This window comes from Nycticebus coucang, chromosome 9, assembly GCF_027406575.1.
Source record: "Nycticebus coucang isolate mNycCou1 chromosome 9, mNycCou1.pri, whole genome shotgun sequence".
Classification (NCBI taxonomy): domain Eukaryota; kingdom Metazoa; phylum Chordata; class Mammalia; order Primates; family Lorisidae; genus Nycticebus; species Nycticebus coucang.
Window position 1 is genome coordinate 92188261 of NC_069788.1, and position 21864 is coordinate 92210124.

General features: G+C 38.7%; 1 protein-coding gene across 3 annotated transcripts in view; it reads left to right on the forward strand.

The window, feature by feature from the left end:
• The first annotated feature begins 2084 nt into the window (after window positions 1-2084).
• TRIP11 (thyroid hormone receptor interactor 11) overlaps window positions 2085-21864 on the forward strand; it is an 82533-nt gene continuing 62753 nt past the window's right edge. For 2 of the 3 annotated variants that reach the window (XR_008382428.1, XM_053602394.1), the window contains exons 1-7: window positions 2085-2619; window positions 6931-6992; window positions 14106-14240; window positions 15419-15697; window positions 18582-18650; window positions 20407-20572; window positions 21102-21449. Coding sequence is in view for 2 of the 3 variants with exons in the window: in XM_053602394.1 (XP_053458369.1) it covers window positions 2484-2619; window positions 6931-6992; window positions 14106-14240; window positions 15419-15697; window positions 18582-18650; window positions 20407-20572; window positions 21102-21449 (1195 nt within the window). In the remaining variant the exon portion in view is untranslated. The remainder of the gene's footprint in view (window positions 2620-6930; window positions 6993-14105; window positions 14241-15418; window positions 15698-18581; window positions 18651-20406; window positions 20573-21101; window positions 21450-21864) is intronic. The other variant, XM_053602395.1, reaches the window with a different exon arrangement.

Sequence of the window (21864 nt, forward strand, 5' to 3'; positions counted from 1 at the left end):
ACAGGCATGCCCTACCATACCCAGCTGATATCTTTTACATAAATACAGGGACAGCATTTAATAAGCACTTCCAGAACGAGATGCAAATTTTCTTTTAAAATCATTCGGATTGGCTGGGTATGGTGGCTCATGCCTGCAATCCTAGCACTCTAGGAGGCAGAGGCAGGTGGATTGCTTGAGCTGGGGAGTTGGTGATCAACCTACACCAAGAGAGAGATCCCATCGCTACTAAAATAATGGCTATCGCCCATAGTCCCAGCTACTCGGGAGGATGAGTTAAGAGGATTGCTCAAGCCCATAAGTTTGAGGTTGCTGTGAGCTATGATGCTATGGCACTCTACCCAGGGCAACAGAGTGAGACTCTGTCTGTAAAAGAAACCAATAGGCTCGAGGGCTGTTGGTACTGGCCACATAACATGGAGACTGGCGGATTCGAACCCAGCTCAGGCCAGCTAAACAACAATGACAACTGCAACAGAAAAATAGCCAGGCATTGTGGCGGGTGTCTGTAGTTCTAGCTACTTGGGAGGCTGAGGCAAGAGAATTTCTTAAGCCCGAGAGTTTGAGGTTGCTGTGAGCTGTGATGCGAGAGCACTCTACCCAGGGCGACATAGTGAGACTGTCTCAAAACAAACAAACCAATAAATAAAAGCATTTAGGTTTCAGGGAGAGCTACCATTGCCAATGCCATCAGATTCCAAATATCAACATTGGTACTCCCAATGTTCCCTTAGAAAAGTGCAATCTGTGGTAACCCCTCCTGTGAATAAAATCAAAGAGGAAGGTATCAATAAATGTAGGGCAATGCTTTAAAAAACTGCAGACCTGGGCGGCCCCATGTGGCTCAAGGAGTGGGGTGCCAGCCCCATACACGGAGGGTGGCAGGTTCGAGCCTGGCCCTGGCTAAAACTGCAAAAAAAAAAAAAAAGAGAGAGAGAGAGAGAGAAACCCCTGCAGACCTATCATATCCCTTTCAAAACAAAAAAATCTGCTAGCCTTCCTGGCCAGGGGTTGTGTGCTGCACCAAGTACTTCAAAGTCACGGCACAGCCTTTCTTTTAGGAAGAAAAGCAAGGAAGGCTGGTGTTTTACAACTGCAGTGCATAACTGAGGACCATGGGAGGGTGGGCACTTGCACTGCTAGCGCCACGAAAGTGTTTACGTTCGAACGGCACTTCTCTACTAAATTGCCATTCTGTCTTTTAATGAGTCATTTAAAAAAAGGCTGTCTTAACTTCATAGGTGAATCAGCTGCGTGTATAAAGCCCATAGTATATTAAAGGTCCGGGTTTAAATTGTGAGCTGGAAAGTCACAGAGGAAATTTCTAACACACAAGGAAAGCGTGATTTCTGCTTACACTTGAATTGCAATTCATCCTTTATATCTTTGTATACTCAATTCTTACCATAGTAAGCACTAAGCAGCCATTCAGAGGTTGGCTAATCGATACAGTAACCTTTGGTAAGTTATTAGAAGCCGCTTCCTGCGCAGTGGAACGACCCTGCCAAGTCTCCTCGCACCGCTGGGTATAGTTTGAATTGGGCGGCGCCTGTGGCTCAGTCGGTGAGGTGCCGGCCCCATGTACCGAGGGTGGCGGGTTCGAGCCCGGCCCCGGCCAAACTGCAACCAAAAAAATAGCCGGGCGTTGTGGCGGGCGCCTGTGGTCCCAGCTACTCGGGAGGCTGAGGCAGGAGAGTCGCTTGGGCCCAGGAGTTGGAGGTTGCTGTGAGCTGTGTGAGGCCACGGCACTCTACCGAGGGCCATGGAGTGAGACTCTGTCTCTACAAAAAAAAAAAAAAACACTCGATTTCAACACCACAATGAGGGCCTGCAGGATTCTCCGGCCACGCCGGCTACGGGGTCACCCATCAACGGTCGGTGGCGACGCCGGTGATTCTCCCCGCTACGCCTCCCTTGGCCAAAGCCGACCGGCTACGTGGAGGTTGACCTTGCCCAGGGCTGAAGGCAGCCGGCCCGGCCAGCTCTCACTCGGTCCTCCGCAATCCCACCTTCCCTTGCGCCAAGGACACGTCTGGCGGCTTCGCAGAGCCCTTCTACGCCACCGCAGCGCCTCTCTATGATCCGCTGCCGCTTTCAGGGCGGGTGTCAAGGCGGCCGGTGTCGAGTTGGCAGGAGTTGCCCACCGAACTGGGGAAAGTCGCTAACACAGAGGAAGAAGTCGTCCAGCCTGGACTGTGGGAAGCCGTGGGAATGAGTAGAAGGCTCGGCGTGGGTGACCGTGTCCCTAGAGACGGGCTCCGGGTAAAGTCCCAGGCCAGGCCTCTGCGTTCCTAAGCAGAGCACGGCTGTTGGTGGGAGCCCCCAAAGCCGGCTTTCCCTGGGAACCTCGCTTCGTGTTGTCACATCCTGAGCGTTGCCGACTAGTCTCACGAAGACGGCGATTAGAGGACCTTTGGCAGGATCGCCCGAAGGCGCTGGACGCTTTTCTCGGAGTGAACCAGCTTGTTCCTTAAACCGCAGCGATGTCCTGGCTTGGGGGCCTCGGTTCCGGCTTGGGCCAGTCTCTGGGTCAAGTGGGAGGTAGCCTGGCTTCCCTCACTGGCCAGATTTCAAACTTTACCAAGGATATGCTGATGGAGGGCACGGAGGAAGTGGAAGGTAACAGCTGGAGCGAGGGGAGGGACGGCTTTGGGGGGACCCGGGAACGTCTGTTTGGTCCACAGTTCCATCAGTCATGAGACGCAGATGGGTCGACAGGGGGCCACTCCTTCCTTTTTTTCTTTACATTCCTTCGTTTGCCTCTTTTCAACCGATTCGCCATGGTGAAAGACCGCTGGGGTTCGGGGAAAGAGTTCTGGTTCTCCTACCTTTGAATACTTTAGACATCTCAAATACTCTGGAGTGAAGCTGCTCCTACGTTAGTAAGTTTATTTTTGTTTGGTTCTTGCACGCCTACCACTTACTTTGCCCTCAATTTGAGGGGCGGATCTGATTTTTACTGTCTTTATTTTGACAGTTTAAAGAATTGTGTATGACAAATAGTCACTGTTTTGGTTTTCTTTGATTTTTGTAGCATGATAATTGAAATAACTAATAATTTAAACATTTGGTGACCCGCCGTTTCTTTCTTAAGTATATTGTTTCTTAATGAAACATGTCTATGTTTTTCTAGATAGTTATTTTAAATTGTGCTTATTGTGATGTCACATTTCAGCATTCTGGATGAAAATGTATTTTTGTGCTTAATTATCCGTTTCTCCTATTTTTTGACAGTAGAACAGGGAAGATACCCTATCGTTAGAGTATTCTTAGCAGCCTTCGCTCATTTTTGAAGTCTCATCTTGTTTTACTAATGAATAGTGACCCAGGGTTACATGATAATTGATGATTAAGTTAATGACTATTTTGGTTTCTTGACATTTCTTTCCTCAAGTACTGTTTGGATACAAAGAGTTGTTTAATTTCAGTCTAAGTCTTTGCTTCAGGGAAATAATGGACTGATCTTTTAGATGAGAGCTGATCTTTTTGACAATTTCATTTCTTAAAATTTACAAATTAGCATTCTGGCCTACTTTTAAAAAATCTTGATTTAACTGAACCTTCATACTGATTTGGTTGAAATAAAGATCGTTTGATAGATAGTGTTTGTATTTAGAATTTTTGTGGGAGTCTGTTTTGAAGGGAGGAAGACTAGAGATCTGCAGAAATCCATTTTACTGCTTGGGGTGCCCCTTGAGTGGGCATTAGGTGGGACAGGTTTGGGGATGGGAATGAAAGGACTTCTCCATGTGTGAAGGAAAATGTGGGACCTTGGAGGGAGTCAGAAGCAGATAAGGGCTGGATAACCATGAGAAACTATGAGAACCTATGACTGGTCTCTCTGTGTATCCTAGATAGAGGAAAATAGTTGGCTGTTACTTTGACCCAAAGGTAGAGAATATGCATGCCCCTGAATGTTTTGCAGGTTTAATTCATTTTGTTCTTTCTAGCAAAGGTGCTCCTGTATTTTCTTTCTTTCTCTTTCTCTATTTATTTATTTTGAGACAGTCTATTCTGTTGCCTGGGGTAGACTGCCATGGCATTCAGCCTACCTCACAGAAACCTCAAATTCCTTCTGGGTTCAAGGGTTCAAGCTATCCTCCTGCCACAGCCCCCCATGTAGCAGGGACTACAGGTGCCCACTACAACATCCAGCTGATTTTTCTATTTTCAGTAGAGACTGGGATCTCACTGTTCCTTAGGCTGATCTCAAACTCCTGAGCTCAAGGGATCCTCCTGCCTCAGCTTCCCAGAGTGCTAGGACTATATTCTCAATCTTACAGGTTTCCCTGTCTACCCAGTTTCCTAACCTATAAGTAAATCTTCATGTCTTTGTTTTGTCTTGTTTTTCATTTCCTACTGCATTTGATCACCAAATCTTGTTCATCTTATGTCAGAATTATCCTTCCCTTTATTTCTCTTGGCCCTGTTATTTGCAGGTTAAAATCCAAACTCTAAATTTTGGGAGGCCAAGACCTATTCTGTCTGGGTTCAACCTACCTTTTCTAGTTGCCACACTGTTTGCCATACATATGTACATTCAACATACATGTGCATGCTTATACACAGAACTTCTGCCAGAAGTCTGTCAGGTACCTACACAACTTCAGACCTCTGTATGGAAAGCCCTCCTCTACTTCTCCTTTATCTGGAAAACAGTTTCCTGTACAACATTTCTCACATGTCAGGTACTTGGTGAAATCATTCTGGCTCCTAAGCAAGTTAAGTTGATTATATGATATGTGTCCTAATAGGACTTAGGGATCTTGAAAGTACTTAGCATGTTTAGTTATAATTTAACTTTCTCCTTGATGGCCAGGGTGGAGATGGGATTTTTTTTTTATTTTTTATTTTTTTATTTTATTTTTTGCAGTTTTTGGCCAGGGCTGAGTCTGAACCCGCCACCTCTGGCATATGGGGCTGGTGCCCTACTCCTTTGAGCCACAGGCACTGCCTTTTTTGGTTTTTATATTACCAGTATGTGGCATACTAAATGCTTGGTACATACTAAATGCTAAATAAAAATTGTGCAAGTGGGTGATTAGAAATCTTCAAAGTTGCTTAATGCTTTTATTCTTTTCTCTTTGTATTGCAGTTGGACTTGCTTAATAATTTATTGGTTTTGTTAAGTTATTCAAAAATATGGTCAAGGTGGTGCCCATAGCTCAGTGGGTAGGGAGCCGGCCACATACACTGAGGCTGGAAGGTTTGAACCCAGCCTGGGCCAGTTAAAACAACAATGACAACTGTACAACTGTAACAAAAAATAGCCCAGCATTGTGACTGGTGCCTGTAGTCCCAGCTACTTGGGAAGCTGAGGCAAGAGAATCGCTTAAGCCCAAGAGTTGGAGGTGGCTGTGAGCTGTCATGCCAGGGCACTCTACCAAAGGTGACAGCTTGAGGCTGTGACTCTAAATAAATAAATAAAATAAAAATAGGGTCAGTACAGTTTATTCATTCAGTAAGTATTTATTGAGTGTTTACCCTGTGCCAGCAAAGAATAAGAAAAACAGTTCCAAAATAGCACTTTTGTTACAACTTGAAAACCATCTCTAGTTACAATATCAGAAGATTGCTATTCTATGAAACACTCTACTGTTTTATTCAAAATTAAGAATTTGGGCTTTTAAATCAGATAGACATGGTTTGAAATTCCACTTCCATATATTGTATTACAAGTTTTGGGTTTTGGGGCAAATTATTAATTAAATTACTCCTCAAAGGCATAGTTTCCTTATCTGTTAAATAGGGGTAATCATACCTATCACGAGATTGAGAAGATTGAATGCAATCATGAGTGCAAAATGCCTAGAACTGTGCCTAGCAAATTGTAAACATTAATAAATGGTAGATGTTCTATTTTCCACGATTAAGAATATTTTTGTCTGCACGATATCTCCTATTTATTTAAATCGGCCAGGATTTGGCAGTGGGGGAGCTGTGGAGGGGTGGTAGAGTCTACATGGACTTTTAAATCCCTCTTTGAAACAAATTCTAAACAAATTAGATCATACTTTGTTCTCTTTAGAGTAACAAGTAGATAATGCTTTCAGAGTTTCAAGCAACATGCATAAATAACCACAGAGACAATCCTACCTGGTGGTTTTCAAAATGAGAAGAGTGTGATTGTCACTGTAATTTATTGCATGCTGCTTGTATTTTTCTTTGATTTAAACTGTTCTTCAGAGAAGTTATCTTTATAATATTAAAGTGTTGTGAGTAATGGAAAAATCTAGTACCTAGAAAAACTGTTGATGATTTTCTAACAGTATTGGTACCCTGTTTCCCCAAAAATAAGACAGTGTCTTATTTTAAGGTGTGCTCCCAAAGATGCTCTAGGTCTTATTTTCAGGGATGTCTTATCTTTCCTGTAAGTAGGTCTTATTTTCGGAGGATGTCTTATTTTCGGGGAAACAGGGTAGTACCATTTGGCACTGCTGGGCTTTGACTCTACTTTTGAATGAATTGTACAAAACTAGACTAAGCTCATTCCCACTTTTAATAAATGATGTCTATGTTGCTTTAAATGTTTTCGGTACATTTTTATTTTTTGTTTATAGGTTATTAATTGTTTGATAGTATTAGGAACAGAATTTAGTAAAAGCCCTTATGTACCAGTTGGATAAGCCAACAGAGTAAGAGTTTTAATTTGCAAAACTTAATTTCCTGCAACAAAATTTTAATGAACATTTCCAGGGGATAAGGGTAGACATACTAAGGTATAAGATATAACCACAAAAGAATGACTTATATGACAATGAAGAACTTTAGTGACCATAGAAAGTTGTGATGAAAACCAAGGTGATATGTCTTTTGAATTTGCTCTCATATTAGTCAACTATTCTGTTTAAACTCAGTAAAATATATTTTCCTGAAAATGCCTATTTGTTTTTTTCACATGGTATTGATCAAATATTGTTTCTTTTTTAGCAGAATTACCTAATTCTAGGATAAAGGAAATTGAAGCCATTCATGCTGTCTTGAGAGCAGAGGTAAGGAAAGTTGAAGATTACTATTAAACTTAGATTTTTCTTTTTTAAAGCCATTAAAGTTATTCAAACTTGAGTACTCTCTCTGTCACTCTTTCTCTCGCTCTCTTTTTTTTTTTTTTTTGAGGCACACTCTCATTCTGTTGCCCAGGCTAGAGTGCTGTGACATTAGCCTAGCTCACAGCAACCTCAAACTCCTGGGTTCAAGCAATCCTGCATCATCCTCCATAGCTCCTTGGATTACAGGTGCCCACTATAACACCTGGCTATTTTTTTTCTATTTTTAGTAACAATGGGTGCTTGCTCTTGCTCAAATTGGTCTTGAACTCCTGAGCTCAAGGGATCCTCCCAGCTTGGCTTCTCCGAGTGCTAGGATTACAGGTGTTAGGCACTGTGCCTGTCTCATTTTGGTACCATCTTTTGTCTCCTCTTGAGCTCAGTTCTCTTGAGCTTTTTTTTAGCCTTCCTTAGATGAATATATTTACATGTTACTATAGTTTGGAATTCTTTAATACTCCCTTTTCTATTTCTGTATGCTGGAAGTAGGAAAACTGCCAAATGTAGAAATAATAGTGGCAACAGTTTATAATTATCAAGGATTTACTGTGTTCTAACAGTGTGCTAATTTGCAATAATAAATGTATTTAACTATTGCATGAATAATGCAATTCTGTTTAACCTAGAGCTTTTTATTTTTTCAATCTAGAACTTTTAAATTCTGTATCAGTAAAATAATATTTGGATACAAAGAAGATAAGATTATGGGACTAGAAAATTAATTTTTCTGTTTTATTTATTATTACTGCCTACTGATGATTAGTTCTAGGCATTGTACTTCATAGGGATGAGGAAAGGTTGGAAAGGATTTAAAGGAAAGCCATAAATAAAATGAAAGGATTTAAAAATGGGATCTGTTGTAAAGGACTAAACAAACTCAATTACTATATTTAGACTTGGGATAAGAACAGTAAAGGAGTATGTAACAATAGTATTTCAGCAAAAGATATTCTTAGAGGACTGTGGTAAGCATATTTTCCCTTCTACTAAGCCCATAAAAACATTGAATTTAGAAATAAGAAAATATATACAGACAAGCATTATTAACACTGATCTGGATTATCAAGCTGAGATTTTGGAATTTGAAAATAGAGGGATCTCTCAAGAGGGACTAGTATTCTGCCTCAGTAGAAAAGGCAGTTTAATGGCACTTAAGAGACCTTAGCTGTAATTACCTAATAAGGAAAGTAGGTTCCCTAGTGATAGGTGAATGTAATAGTTTCTTTTTAAGCCTGAGGTAGGAAATTGTGCCGATAGTTCTTGAAGAAATCCTTGAGCTAGTGCTTGTTGGCATAGAAACACCCAGAAGTGTGTGTGGTGGCATTGACTTAGGTGAATTCACTAGTGTGCATTTGGAGAAAAAACGTAAAGTTAATTTGCTTAATGAATGTCTCCTCTGTATTGAGCTTGAGAAGGAAAATAGAAATCTTGTGTTCTGTTAATCTCAATTTTTTTTTTTTTGTAGAGACAGAGTCTCACGTACCGCCCTCAGGTAGAGTGCTGTGGCATCACACAGCTCACAGCAACCTCTTGGGCTTACGCGATTCTCTTGCCTCAGCCTCCCGAGCAGCTGGGACTACAGGCACCCGCCACAACGCCCGGCTATTTTTTTGTTGCAGTTTGGCCGGGGCTGGGTTTGAACCCGCCACCCTCGGCATATGGGGCCGGCGCCCTACTCACTGAGCCACAGGCGCCGCCCTAATCTCAATTTTTTTAATGCTTCTCATGGTATCATTGAACTATGACAGGTATTGTAGTGTTTAGAAATAATTGATTTTTGATAAAACACAACTTCAAATGCAAGCCATCTTCCTTATTTCACATTTATCCAAAGTAGTGAGAGCACTCAAATACGAGAGGAAAACAGACTGTTGAATTTCCCAAAGACTTTATTTTCTTAAGTAATTATGACTGTATGTGGTTCTCACCTTTTGTGCTAACTTCATACTCTCTTTCTGTGGCTATGCAGGGTGTCCCTGTTCAGGACTCACTGCTGTAAGAGAATATAGGGACAAAATGGCTGAATAATTTTAGAAAGGTTTAGTGTAGACACAGGGCATTGTGTTTTCCAGAGGAAATTAGATTTGTTTACAGATGTTAACATGTGTAGCTAACTTAGTTGGAAATCTTGAGTTGCAGTTAACAGCCACCAACCTAACTCACTTAATCCTCTCAATCTTTTTCTATTAAGTCATCTTATAATTTACTGAAGTATGCATAGTGAAGTAAGCGACAGTGAAAAACTTCATTAGATATTTTAATATCTGAAATACAGCATATTTCATTAGATATTTTAATAACTGAAATATAGCATAAAACCATATTTTTCTGGTTTTGAAAACATATACTCTAAATAGGCAATGTTTGAATTCAGTAACTCCTTACTAACTCTTATGCTGGCATGTATTTATCTTGTAAATTCTGATTTTAGATTTCAGTTACCTTCCTAATATATTTAAGGTTATCATTACTCCTTGAGTGTGTTATTAAAACCAATACTTTTGAAAACTTTGGCTCATGATCTTGTTGAAGAGCAATGACTTCTATCTTTGCTCCATGACATGATTATGAAACGTTTTTATTCTTAGATTTATAAATAACAATTAGAATGATGAGTACACAAAATTTTTTCATTTCTATGTCATCTCTTTTCTCCCAGTCACATTTGTATATACATTTGCCTTCAGTGTTTATCCATGTATGAACCATATCAAGTAAATGTTGGTGTACAGATTTCATACATATTGAGTATTGCCACATATTTATTTAGCAAAATAAGATGGTTCAGGTCCTTGTCACAAAATGTTGCAGAGTAAAATATTTTCCTATTGAATGGCTAATTAAGGTGAAACCATATTTCCTTTTTTTAAGAAACATATTGTTAACTCATCCTTTTTTTTGAGACAGAGTCTTACTATGTCCTCCTCAGGAGAGTGCCATGGTGTCATAGCTCACAGCAACCTCAGACTCTTGGGCTTAAGCAATTCTCTTGCCTCAGCCTCTGGAGTAGCTGGGACCACAGGCGCCCACTACAATGCCTAGCTATTTTTTGGTTGTAGTTGTCGTTGTTTGGCAGGCCCAGCCTGGGTTCGAACCCGCCAGTTCTGGTGTATATGGCTGGCGCCCTAGCCACTGTGCTACAGGTGCTGAGCCAATTCTTGAGTTTGAGAAAATTCAGCTAGAATATTGCCATTTAAAGATTTACCTGAGATTTTGCTCCTTTTATACTATTTCATCATAACTAGAGAGCTACTTTCTGTCTCTCTGCGTTTATCTTTTGAGTTCACTAATAATTGTGAGATGTTTTCCTTTGTCAATTTTCTTCTCTTTGAACGTAAATTATGAATTTTTCAACTGTGTTCAATAAAAGCAAAAAGAAAAACTGCAAAGATTGTATCTTTATACTGATGTTTCCTTTTAAAAACGGTGTGATACTTCAGGCAATACAGCTAGAAAACTGGTTCTTTCACTATTGTATCATTCTTCAAGGTGATTTCATAAGTCTTCTGTTTTCTTGTAATTTTTAGTGTAGTTTGAAATAGTTCATGAATAATGTTAGAATAATTCCCAGGGTGATAAAATACAGAAAAAAACAGAATGTTTCAAAATTCAGAGAAAAAACAAGATGATTATGATCGCATCATTCTTAGATTTGTGAAAAGATCCAGTGGACCCTTATGATAATTTTAAGCTAAAATAAGTTTTATTCTATTAAAAATATAGGTATAGGCTCAGCGCTCTTAGCACAGTTGTTGCGGCGCTGGCCACACACACTCAGGCTGGCAGGTTCGAACCCAGCCCGGGCCAGCTAAACACCAGTGACAACTGTGACAACGACAACAAAACAAACAAAACTAGTCCGGCATTGCAGCAGGTGCCCGTAAGTTTGAGGTTGATATGAGCTGTGATGCTATGGCACTCTACTGAGGGTGACATAATGAAACTCTGTCTCAAAAAAAAAAAAAAAAAAAATATATATATATATATATAGAAAGAGAGGTACATTTTCTTTTTATTTGTTAGAGGATCTCTAAGAAGGAACAGAAGTCATAAAAGAAAGAAACTAAAATTCCAGTGGACACTGATGTTATACCAAGTGTTAAGGAGGAGGGAGCATTTTAAGGATGAGTGTCATGAACCCCAAGAGCAGAAATGTAGCCAGACTTTAGGAAGGGGCTACAAATATAACTGGAGGCAATCAGTAGTCATTCTTTCTCATTTATACTCTGCTCTTCTTTGTGTCCATTTATTCTTTTCTCCTTTCAGACCAGCTTCCTTTGCTTCATATTCCATGTATGACCCCTGACAGCTGTGTTGATGTGTTAGGAGTTCAGCCATATGAAGAGAATCTGTCCTACGGTGCTTTCTCAACCTTTCTGACTCTCATATGGCTAGGGAGATGAGGGCAGACAACGAAGGAGGTATTGATAAAATTTATAGGTTTTACGTTCTAGTTATTAGTTAAACAAAGAACTCGAGGTATTTTTGTGTGAAAAAGTCTAGAATGGACTTATATGACTTTAGTATATTGTGTTGCTCAATTATATGTGGTGTTTTTTGTATTAACAGCTCACAGAAAAGTATGCAAAAATCAGCCAGTAGAATAGAAGCTAATTAGTTGTGTGACTGTTAGTCCTATTTCATACTATTCTTTCTTTTCTTTTTTGTGAGACAGAGTCTCACTTTGTCCCCCCTGGTGGAGTGCTGTGACATCATAACTCACAGCAACCTCAGACTCCTGGACTCAAGCAATTCTCTTGCCTTAGCCTTCTGAGTAGCTGGGACTACCGGTGCCCACACCTGGCTATTTTTAGAAGCAGAGTCTCCCTCCACCTTAGGCTGGTCTCAAACTTGTGAGCTCAGTCACCCTACTCAGCTCCCATAGTGCTTGGGATTACAGGTGTGAGCCACCTTTCTTTTCTTTTTCTTTCTTTTTTTTTTTTTTTTTTTTTTTGAGATAGAGCCTCAGTCTGTTGATCAGGCTAGAGTGCTGTGGCATCAGCCTAGCTCACAGCAACCTCGTGCTTCTGAATTCAGGTGATCCTTCTGCCTTAGCCTCCTGAGTAACTGGGATGACAAGTGCCTACCACAACGCCCAGCTAATTTTTCTATTAGGGATGGGGGATCTTACTCTGCTCAGGCTGGTCCTGCGATCCTCCTACCTTAGCCTCCCAGAGTGCTAGGATTATAGGCATGAGCCACTGGGCCTAGCCTCTTAGTACTATTTCTTCAGGATGACCAAGGTCTATGTTAGTTTTCCGGGGCTAGAGTCTCACAGTAGGATTTGTGGTTGTAATTATTCCTTTGATTTACTCCATTGGTTTTCTCTGGGAATTCATGCAGTCTTCCCAGATAATAATTTTCACATTTGTTATATCAAAAGTTCTTAAAATCTGAGAAGAAAACAGATGACATCCCCAAAGTTCAAAAGACTTCACCTTTTAGCAGGAGATTTCTTTTCCACTAGCAGTCTCCTTTTTCTCAGTCATTATTGGTAAACTGTGTGAACATATTAACAAAATGCTTAGTAATTTATTTGTAGTAATTTATAAATCCTTTATTCTAGACAGTTTCTCCTGCTGCATTATGTTCTTATGTTCATTCTACTGATAAGGAACGATAATAGGTTAATTTAATATTTAGGTACATAAAATTTGAGTAATTTTTTCATGCTTTCCAACATCTTAAAAGACTGTGACATCTAGGTTTATGGCTTTAGACTATTTTGTATACTTTTAACAGTAGTTTTCAAACTGAGTTCTAGTAGTGGTTTTCAAATTTCTAGGTTCCTCATGGAGCCTGGGAGACAAACAAACAAGTAATGTGGATTTTAGCCACCTCCTACCTATATTTCAATCAGAAATCATTTTTTAAATAGTACTGTTTGGGGAAAAAAACAAAAGCTTAGATATAATCTGTTCATTTACTAGACATGTATTGCCTGCTCTGTGCTAGATAGTGATTATGGGCAAACCTATGAGGATAGGGAAACATTAATTCGTGACTTTTTCTTAGCAGAAAATCAAACTGAGCAAAATGTTAACTTTTCCTCATTAGTTCAGATTAAAATTAGGCATATTCTATATATAATGTACTTAATGCATTTGTAACTTTAATTTGAAAGTCTATTAAAGGCCAGAATTTTTTCTGGACCTGGTTTTTTGTTTGTTTGTTTTGTTTTAATATACGAAGACAGGATCTCTCTCTCTGTTGCCCAGGCTGGAGTGTGGTTGTGGCATCTTAGCTCAGTGTGACCTCCAACACCTGGGCTCAAGTAGGCCTCCTGCCTCAGCCCTCCTGAGTAGCTGGGACTAATGTAGGCCTGTGCCACCAAGCCCAGCTTATGTATGTATGAATGTGTGTGTGTCTTATGGATATGTGTGTGTGTGTGTATAAATGTATACACACACATATAATATACATGTGTGTCTATATATATGCATAGGCATGGCGAGACCCAGTCTGTATGTGTGTCTGTACATACATATGTGTTGATGGATGGATGGGTGGATGGATGGATGGATAGATAGATATAGATACTCAGACACATGCACAGACTGGGTCTCACTCTGTTGCCCAGGCTGGTTTCATATATCTTGGCTGAAGTATTCTTCCCTCCTGCCTCAGTCTCCTAAAGTGCTAGAATTATAGGTGTGAGCCACCAAACCCAGCCTGTCTGACCTGAGAATTTTTTTTTTTGAGACAGAGTCTCACTAAGTTCCCCTCGGTAGAGTGGTGTGCTATCACAGCTCTCCGCAACCTCCAACTCTTAGGCTTAAGCAATTCTCTTGCCTCAGCCGCCCAAGTAGCTGGGACTACAGGCACCTGCTGCAATGCCCAGCTATTTTTTTTTTTCTGTAGTTGTTGTTGTTTGGCAGACCCTGAACCCGCCAGCCCTGGTGTATGTGGCCAGCGCCCTGGCTGAGCCCTGTCTGAACTTTTTATATTTTACAGAATTTTTTGTGTTAAGCAATACATTTTTCATAATGTCATGCATATAGCTGTTACATGTTTTACTTGTGTTCTTTTTATTGAAAATACTTTTTTATTTAATTCTAGAATGAAAGACTTAAGAAACATTGTACTGATCTAGAAAAGAAACTTTGTGCTGATCTAGAAGAGAAGCGTGAGACGACAGAGCTTCAAATAAAGCAGCAATCTACAAGTTACCGAAATCAACTACAACAGAAAGAGGTAAAGATTATCACAGTTATTTCACATGTATTTCACTGTGATGTATTTAGGAAGGTTTTAAGAGTTATAATATAAATCAAGCTATATTTAGATCCATAAAAATATTGAAAGGTTCAAGAACCTGAGGCAGGAATATTGTTTGAGCCTTGGAGTTTAAGGTTACAGTGAACTGTGATGATGCCACTCCTCTCTAACCCAGGCACCAGAATAAGACCTCATCTCAAAAAATAATAATTGAAAGGGTGTTACATTTAATAATTCCCAACTCAGTTTGATTATCACTAACTTAATAGTGATAAACCTTTCTGTTGAGTTTATATTACATAAACCTTTGTGGAGTTTATTTTCTTCTTTCCAAAAGAAGAAAGGCTTTTACATAAAATATCTTTAGGCATCTGTATCTTACAATTTCTTTTTTTCTTTTTTCAATGTCACAAAATAATGTTTTATTTTTTTTAAAATACTTTAAGACGGGGCGGCACCTGTGGCTCAGTTGGTAAGGCGCCGGCCCCATATACCGAGGGTGGTGGGTTCAAACCCGGCCCCGGCTGAACTGCAACCAAAAAATAGCTGGGGGTTGTGGCGGGCACCTGTAGTCCCAGCTACTCGGGAGGCTGAGGCAAGAGAATCACTTAAGCCCAGGAGTTGGAGGTTGCTGTGAGCTGTGTGAGGCCATGGCACTCTACCGAGGGCCATAAAGTGAGACTCTGTCTCTACAAAAAAAAAAAAAAAAAAAAATACTTTAAGACAGGGTCCAAGGTGGCCTCCTGGGCTCAGGCAACCCCCGGTAATGCCTGTCTGTGCAGAAGGCTTTATGGGGGGGTGGGGCTGGCAGGGCACAGAGCAGAGGAATCCCAGGCCAGAGCTGAGGGAAGCTCAGGAGGTCGGGGTGGCAGGCTGTTGGAGGGAAGGACTGATGAGTGTATCCTTCTAAGTAGAAACAAGTTGCTCTTAAGATGCCTTCCTCAATCAGCGCATCTTAAATTTCTGATTTATGAAACCTAATTTATCGTCTAGCCTAACCATAAGACAATTTAAAAAACAAACATAATTACCATAGTTAATAGAGTACAATCTTTGGATAACCTTAGATTATTAGACCTTTTAATATTATAAATTTATAAAAAGGTCAGTGTATGTAAAGTACCTTCTCTAAAACATGCTTTATAAATATATAGGTAGAAATCAGCCATCTCAAAGCAAGACAGATTGAGCTACAGGATCAGTTGCTGAAACTTCAGTCAGCTGGTCAGTCAGCACATTCAGAAGCTGGTGGCGTATCAGCAACAACTGCATCATCTTCTTTTGGTTATGGGCTTAGTCATCATACTTCAGCTTTCCATGATGATGGCATGGACTTTGGTGACATAATTTCATCACAACAAGAAATAAACAGATTGTCAAATGAAGTTTTAAGACTTGAGTCTGAAGTTGGCCATTGGAGGCATATTGCTCAGGTAAGTAAAATTTTTGTGACTTTTGAAAGCTGAGTAAAAATACTAGGCTTCTGTAGAAAGCTGGAGCCTTGGTATTAGAGAGAATCCTGTACTAGAAAATAGAAAACCTGTATTTTACTTCTGCCAGTGACTTTCTAAGTGATTTCGGTCACATCATCTTTCTCTTCCAGCCCCAGTTTCCTTTTCTGTACAATATTTGGAAAAACTTTTCAAAAAAGAATTTAAAACAACTGCTCTGTTTTATTTTATTTATTTATTTTCAAACAGAGTCACATTTTGTTACCCCCGGTAGAGTGCTGTGGCATTATAGCTCACAGCAACCTTAAACTCTTCGGCTCAAGCAGTTCTCTTACCTCAGCCTCCCAGGTAGCTGGGAATACAGGCACCTGCCACAATGCCCAGCCGTTTTTTAGAGATTGGGTCTCACTCTAACTCAGGCTGTTCTCCAACTTGTGAGCTCAGATGATCCACCTGCCGTGGCCTCCCAGAATAGGCGTCAGCCACCACGTCTGGCCCTTAACAACTCTATTTTATTTTATTTATTTTAACAACTGTGTTTTAAAAACTAAAACATTATAAGTCTAGAACTCAAATGAGATAAAAACTGAGTTGCTGTGGTTGAACCCAGGACCCTTTCCCCTGGAGTCCCTGGAACTTTTCTGGTGGAAGCACTAGGACTCCAAGGCACTGTGTTTGAAACTGGTTGCTTAGATGTTCTTTGGAGGTTCTGTTACCTCTAATTATATGTAAAATGAAAATTGGTGGTATAAAACAGGAAAACTATTTTGTGTTATTTCTTATGCCATATAAAATCAAATTCTTATTTGGGGTTGTAAACTTCCTTCTCAGGAATCCTTTTTGTCTTACATACCACATTTGTACAGATTGAGTATCCCTTATCCAAAATGTATGGGACCAGAAGTGTTTTAAATTTCAGATTTTTTTGGATTTTGGAATATTTACATAAACATAATGAGACATCTTGAGGATGGGACCTAAATCTAAATGTGAAATTCATTTACGTTTCATATATCTTCTACACATAGCCTGAAGGTAATTTTGTACATTTGTAATAGTTTTATGTACAAAACAAAATTTGTGTTAAATACTTATTTATATGTAGAATTTTCCATTGCAGTGTCAGGTTTGCACTCAAAAAGTTTTAAATTTTGGAGCATTTTGGATTTTCAGATTAAGGATGCTCAACCTGTATACTAGGGAGGTTATCAGTAAACCTGAAACCTGTAATAAATGGAATAAATTGTTCCATTTGGATTTGTTCTTATTAACATAGGAAAAAAGCAGTATATAAGCAAAGAGATTGTCATCTTTTTGTGAATTTAATCCAGTTATATAAGGGAGAAAGCATCATAATTTAAATTTTCTCCTTGCTTCCCAACTTGTTACACATTCCCAGTACCCAAAATAAACCTTAGAGAAGATAATCTGTTTGTGCATTTTATCTCCAAAAAGCAGTAGTTCTTAAACTGTGTATGTGTGAGAACAACTTGGGGAACTTGATAGCATTGTAGACTCCTTGTCATACCTTCAGAGAGTTAGCATATTTAGTAGCATATTTTAGGGTCTTGAAAAATGCATTCATACAAATAAGTATCCCAGGTGATTTTCATAATCTGAAGAATGTATTTTAAGAAACATTACTTAGGATAAGATTCCATAGGAAAGGCTCGGCTCCTGTGGCTCAAGGGGCTAAGGCACCAGCCACGTACACCTGAGCTGGCGGGTTTAAATCCAGCCTGGGCCCGCCAAACAACAGTGACAGCTGCAACCAAAAAATAGCCGGGTGTTGTGGCGGGTGCCTGTAGTCCCAGCTACTTGGGAGGCAGAGGCAGGAGAATCACTTAAGCCCAGGAGGTGGACATTGCTGTGAGTTGTGATGCCATGGCACTCTACCCAGGGTGACAGCTTGAGGCTCTGTTTCAAAAAAAAAAAAAAAAAAGATTCCATAGGAAAGAGAAGGGTATTGGGTATGTTCTCTTGAGCATATCTTAAATGCATACTATATGACAGACCTGTACTGGAATATAAAGTAAAAAAGGCATCATTGGGACCTTTCAGGGGACTTAATTTTCTAGCAAGGCATTATAAAAATTAATATTTGTATTACACCTTACAAGATGCTCCCCTGTTTTATCCTATCATTTTATTATTATCCTTAGTAACTATGTAATATATTTATTACCTCTGTTTTGTATATAAGGAAATTAAAAGTTTTAGTATATCCATTGCCACAGTGATTAAGTTGTGATTCAATCATGTGTTTTGACTCCAAATCATGTGTTCATTTCACTTAATACTGTGTTCCTTCTTTGAGCACTAGAGCAGCTTTTGATTCATAAGTGTGCTAAATAGTAAATGTTAATAAACTTAAGTGAACAACATGTAGCTTTGAATGAAAAAATAATCCAAAAATTATTTATTTACTTGTCAGACCAAAGATTGTTCTCTATTGGAGAGTAAATCTTCTGGGTAAAATAATTTTTTAAAAGATTTTTACTGAATCATTAACATTAACATTAGATAACTTTCTATTTTAGAAATTTCCTTTTAGAAAGGAAATTATCTCCACAACTACATTTTGTTAAGCTAAATAAAATAGTCTATAATTTTTTCCATCTTTATTTTGTAAAACTCCTTGCTATCTTCCCAGTTAATAAATTCTTGAATATGGTTTCTTTTGTTTATTATGAATTACTCATCATAGGGCTAGATTCTTTAAAAGGTACTTGGTATTCTTCAATCAGAATTTCTGTTTGGGAAATGCCTCTCTTTTGAAAAGTATCTTGAAGTTAGTTTATGACTTTCTACTTTACAGGAAACTCAGTATGATTGCTTATTTTCTAATCCTCGTTTTCTGTTCTAGACTTCTAAAGCACAAGGAGCACATAGCTCTGATCAAAGTGAAATCTGCAAACTACAAAATATCATTAAGGTAATCAAATTGTTGGCTTATAGTGGCTATTAATATTCTAAAATGTGCCTATTAAAAGCATAAGCCTAAATTAGTAAGTCTCAGTTATAAAAGTAATTTGTAGATTATGATATTGATTTATTTTTAATGTTTTGGATTTGTTTATGACAAGGTATATGAAAATTTGCATCTTTCCAGAATCACTTGGTTCTGAGCATTTATTAAGTAGTTTAAGACTGTATACTCTATCTTATAAAACTATCTTTATTAAAACAGAATTCCAAGGTTACTGAGATTTCAGAGTTAAGGGTTAAAGGATATTGACAAAATAAAATGTCAATATGATCATTGTAAATAATGATTTCATCTTAGTGGAATTTTCCTAGTTGTGTCAATTATTATGTCTTAAAAGAAAAATCTTAGGGCGGCACCTGTGGCTCAGAGGAGTAGGGCGCCAGCCCCATATGCTGGAGGGGGCGGGTTCAAACCCAGCCCCAGCCAAAAAACAAACAAACAAAAAAACTGCAAAGAAAAAAAAGAAAAATCTAAGTTATATTTGTTGTGGCAATGAATTATTATTATTATTTTTTTGAGACAGTCTCACTTTCTTGCCCTCGGTAGAGTGCCATGGCATCACAGCTCACAGCAACCTCAAATTCTTGGGCTTAAGCGATTCTTTTGCCTCAGCCTGCCAAGTAGCTGGGACTACAGGCACCAGCCACAATGCCCAGCTAATTTTTGTTGCAGCTTGTTGCAGTCATTGTTGTTTAGTAGGCCTGGGCCGGGTTTGAACCTGCCACCCTTGGTGTATGTGGTTGGTGCCATAACCACTGTGCTATGGGCACCGAGCCAATAAATTATTTTTAATGTTTAAATTACTGTCAGATACAGACTTTTTAGCTTTTATTTTATTATTAGTAGTAGTAGGCTCTAGGGTCAGACCTATGTTCAAATACTGGCTGTTTATCTACCAGCTGTCCTACTTTGGGCAAGTTTACTTAATCACTCTTAGCCCAGTGCTGACACAGAAATAAGTGCATAGGATTAAAGAATAACTTTTACTTGTCTTCCCAGGAAATAGAAGCTAATTTAGATTGATACTCTTGGTCACAAGCAACAAACACCATCTTTAGCTAATTAAGCAAAAGAGGATTTACTGGAAGAAATCCAGGACTACTTCCATAGAATTGAAGAAGGAGTTGAGTATTCTAGTCTCAGGAAGGACAGGAGTGGGAACAGCTTCAGGAATTTGGGTAGGGAGAGTCATAATACTGCCTTCCCTTATGGAGGGACTCAGCTCCAGATCTTGGTTTCTGGAGGGGTCACTGATGGTCTCAACGTGGGTATCGAGACATCTTGGTTGACAGTCTGCAAATACCTTCAAGACTGATGAAAGGCTTAGTGAGAGGATGGGGTTAGTGGGACACCAGGTACAGCTTGGCCAGAGGATTGATACAGGTGGTGGAATATGTCATTAGGAAAAGGAAAAGTTCATGGTCACAGATAATAAGAAAAGATATTTTTGCTCATCTTTTCTTTCATTGTTTTCTTGCTGATGTTCTTTTATTAAAAGGAGAAAAACTGTTTTTAAAGCCTGTAAAAGGAAAGAGTAGAGTCTTTCAGAATTGTCTTGATTTGGGACTTATGTTTAAATTCTCTTCAGTCTTAACATTTTCAAAGAATGATTTTCAGTGATGCAGACTTCTGGATAGCCGTGAAATCAACAGCTTACATAAATTTGTCACAAATTTGGTTGACTTTGTTTTTATTTTTTAAGGAACTTAAACAGAACCGAAGTCAAGAAATTGATGATCATCAACATGAAATGTCAGTATTGCAGAATGCACATCAACAGAAGTTGACAGAAATAAGTCGTCGGCATCGAGAAGAATTAAGTGACTATGAAGAACGAATCGAAGAACTCGAAAATCTGTTACAGCAAGGTTATTAGTTTTATTAATTTAACATGCTAATTAAATGAGAAATCTAGCACTCTAATGGCATAATTAAATGAGAAATCTAGCACTCTAATACTGGGACACTGCTGTAAACTTGGACTATGTTCTAACGAATGAGTAAATGACTAGTTCTGCTCATTTGCTAGAAATTTGCAATGATACCACTTACCACTGTCAAGGTTCTGCAAAAATGGAAAGGTCCTTTTGCTTTTGTGGTAAATAGTTATAATTCATAGATTTTTTTTTTTTGTATTGTTTGGTGAAACTTTGGTATAAATGATGATGAAGATATTTTAATTTTCTTTCAAATTCAGTTACATAGGCCTTTTTAAAGTGGTTGATTCATATATCATTTCCCAACTTCTTATTTATTTAGAAATGATTAGTTTATTATGGTAATTAAGTTTTATTTTTATACTTTCCAATTTCTGACCTCTCTTATTCTTTTAGTTGTAAATAGGAAACTATTTCTTAGTACTTGACATTTGATGTCCTGTTCATGTTTATGTTCTAGGTGGCTCTGGAGTTACAGAAACTGATCGCTCTAAAATTCATGAGATGCAAAAAAATATTCAAGTTCTACAAACTGAAAAAGTAGAAGCTACAAAAAAAATTGAAGAACTTGAGGATAAAGTAAAAGACTTAAATAAAAAATTATCTTCTGTAGAAAACGACAGAGATGTTTTTAGGAGAGAGCAAGAACAGCTAAATGTGGAAAAGAGACAAATAATTGATGAATGTGAAAGCTTGAAATTGGAATGTAGTAAACTGCGGCAAAGTGATCCTGGGACAGAAAATGAAAGGACTCTTCCACAGAGCACATCAGTGGAAGAAGTGTTCAGACTACGACAAGCACTGTCTGGTATAAAATGTTTGAAACTTTCGGATTGGTTTTTCTTGCCTACTTAATTGTATTTAGAGACAAACACTTGAATAACTGAATACTTTGTGAAAATGGAGTAATCATGGAAATGACTATGATGACTATCCATAATGAATAATTGGATTAGAATTATTTGGTTTGGATTCAGTGCCATATTTAACTGATGGCAAATAGGAATTTTCTATTAAAAAGGGATTACGTATTGACTAGGTATTTCTCACCCTCCCTTTTTTAAGTATTTACTTGGAACCCATTGACTTAGAAATCCAAGTGGATTTCTGAGAAATATTTATGTACATAGACATTGTTGGGAAGAGGTATGGTTCTGTTTCTTTTAATCTGTACAGAAGTGAATACTTTAACTCATCAGCACCTGGATCTTCCAGTTAGTGAA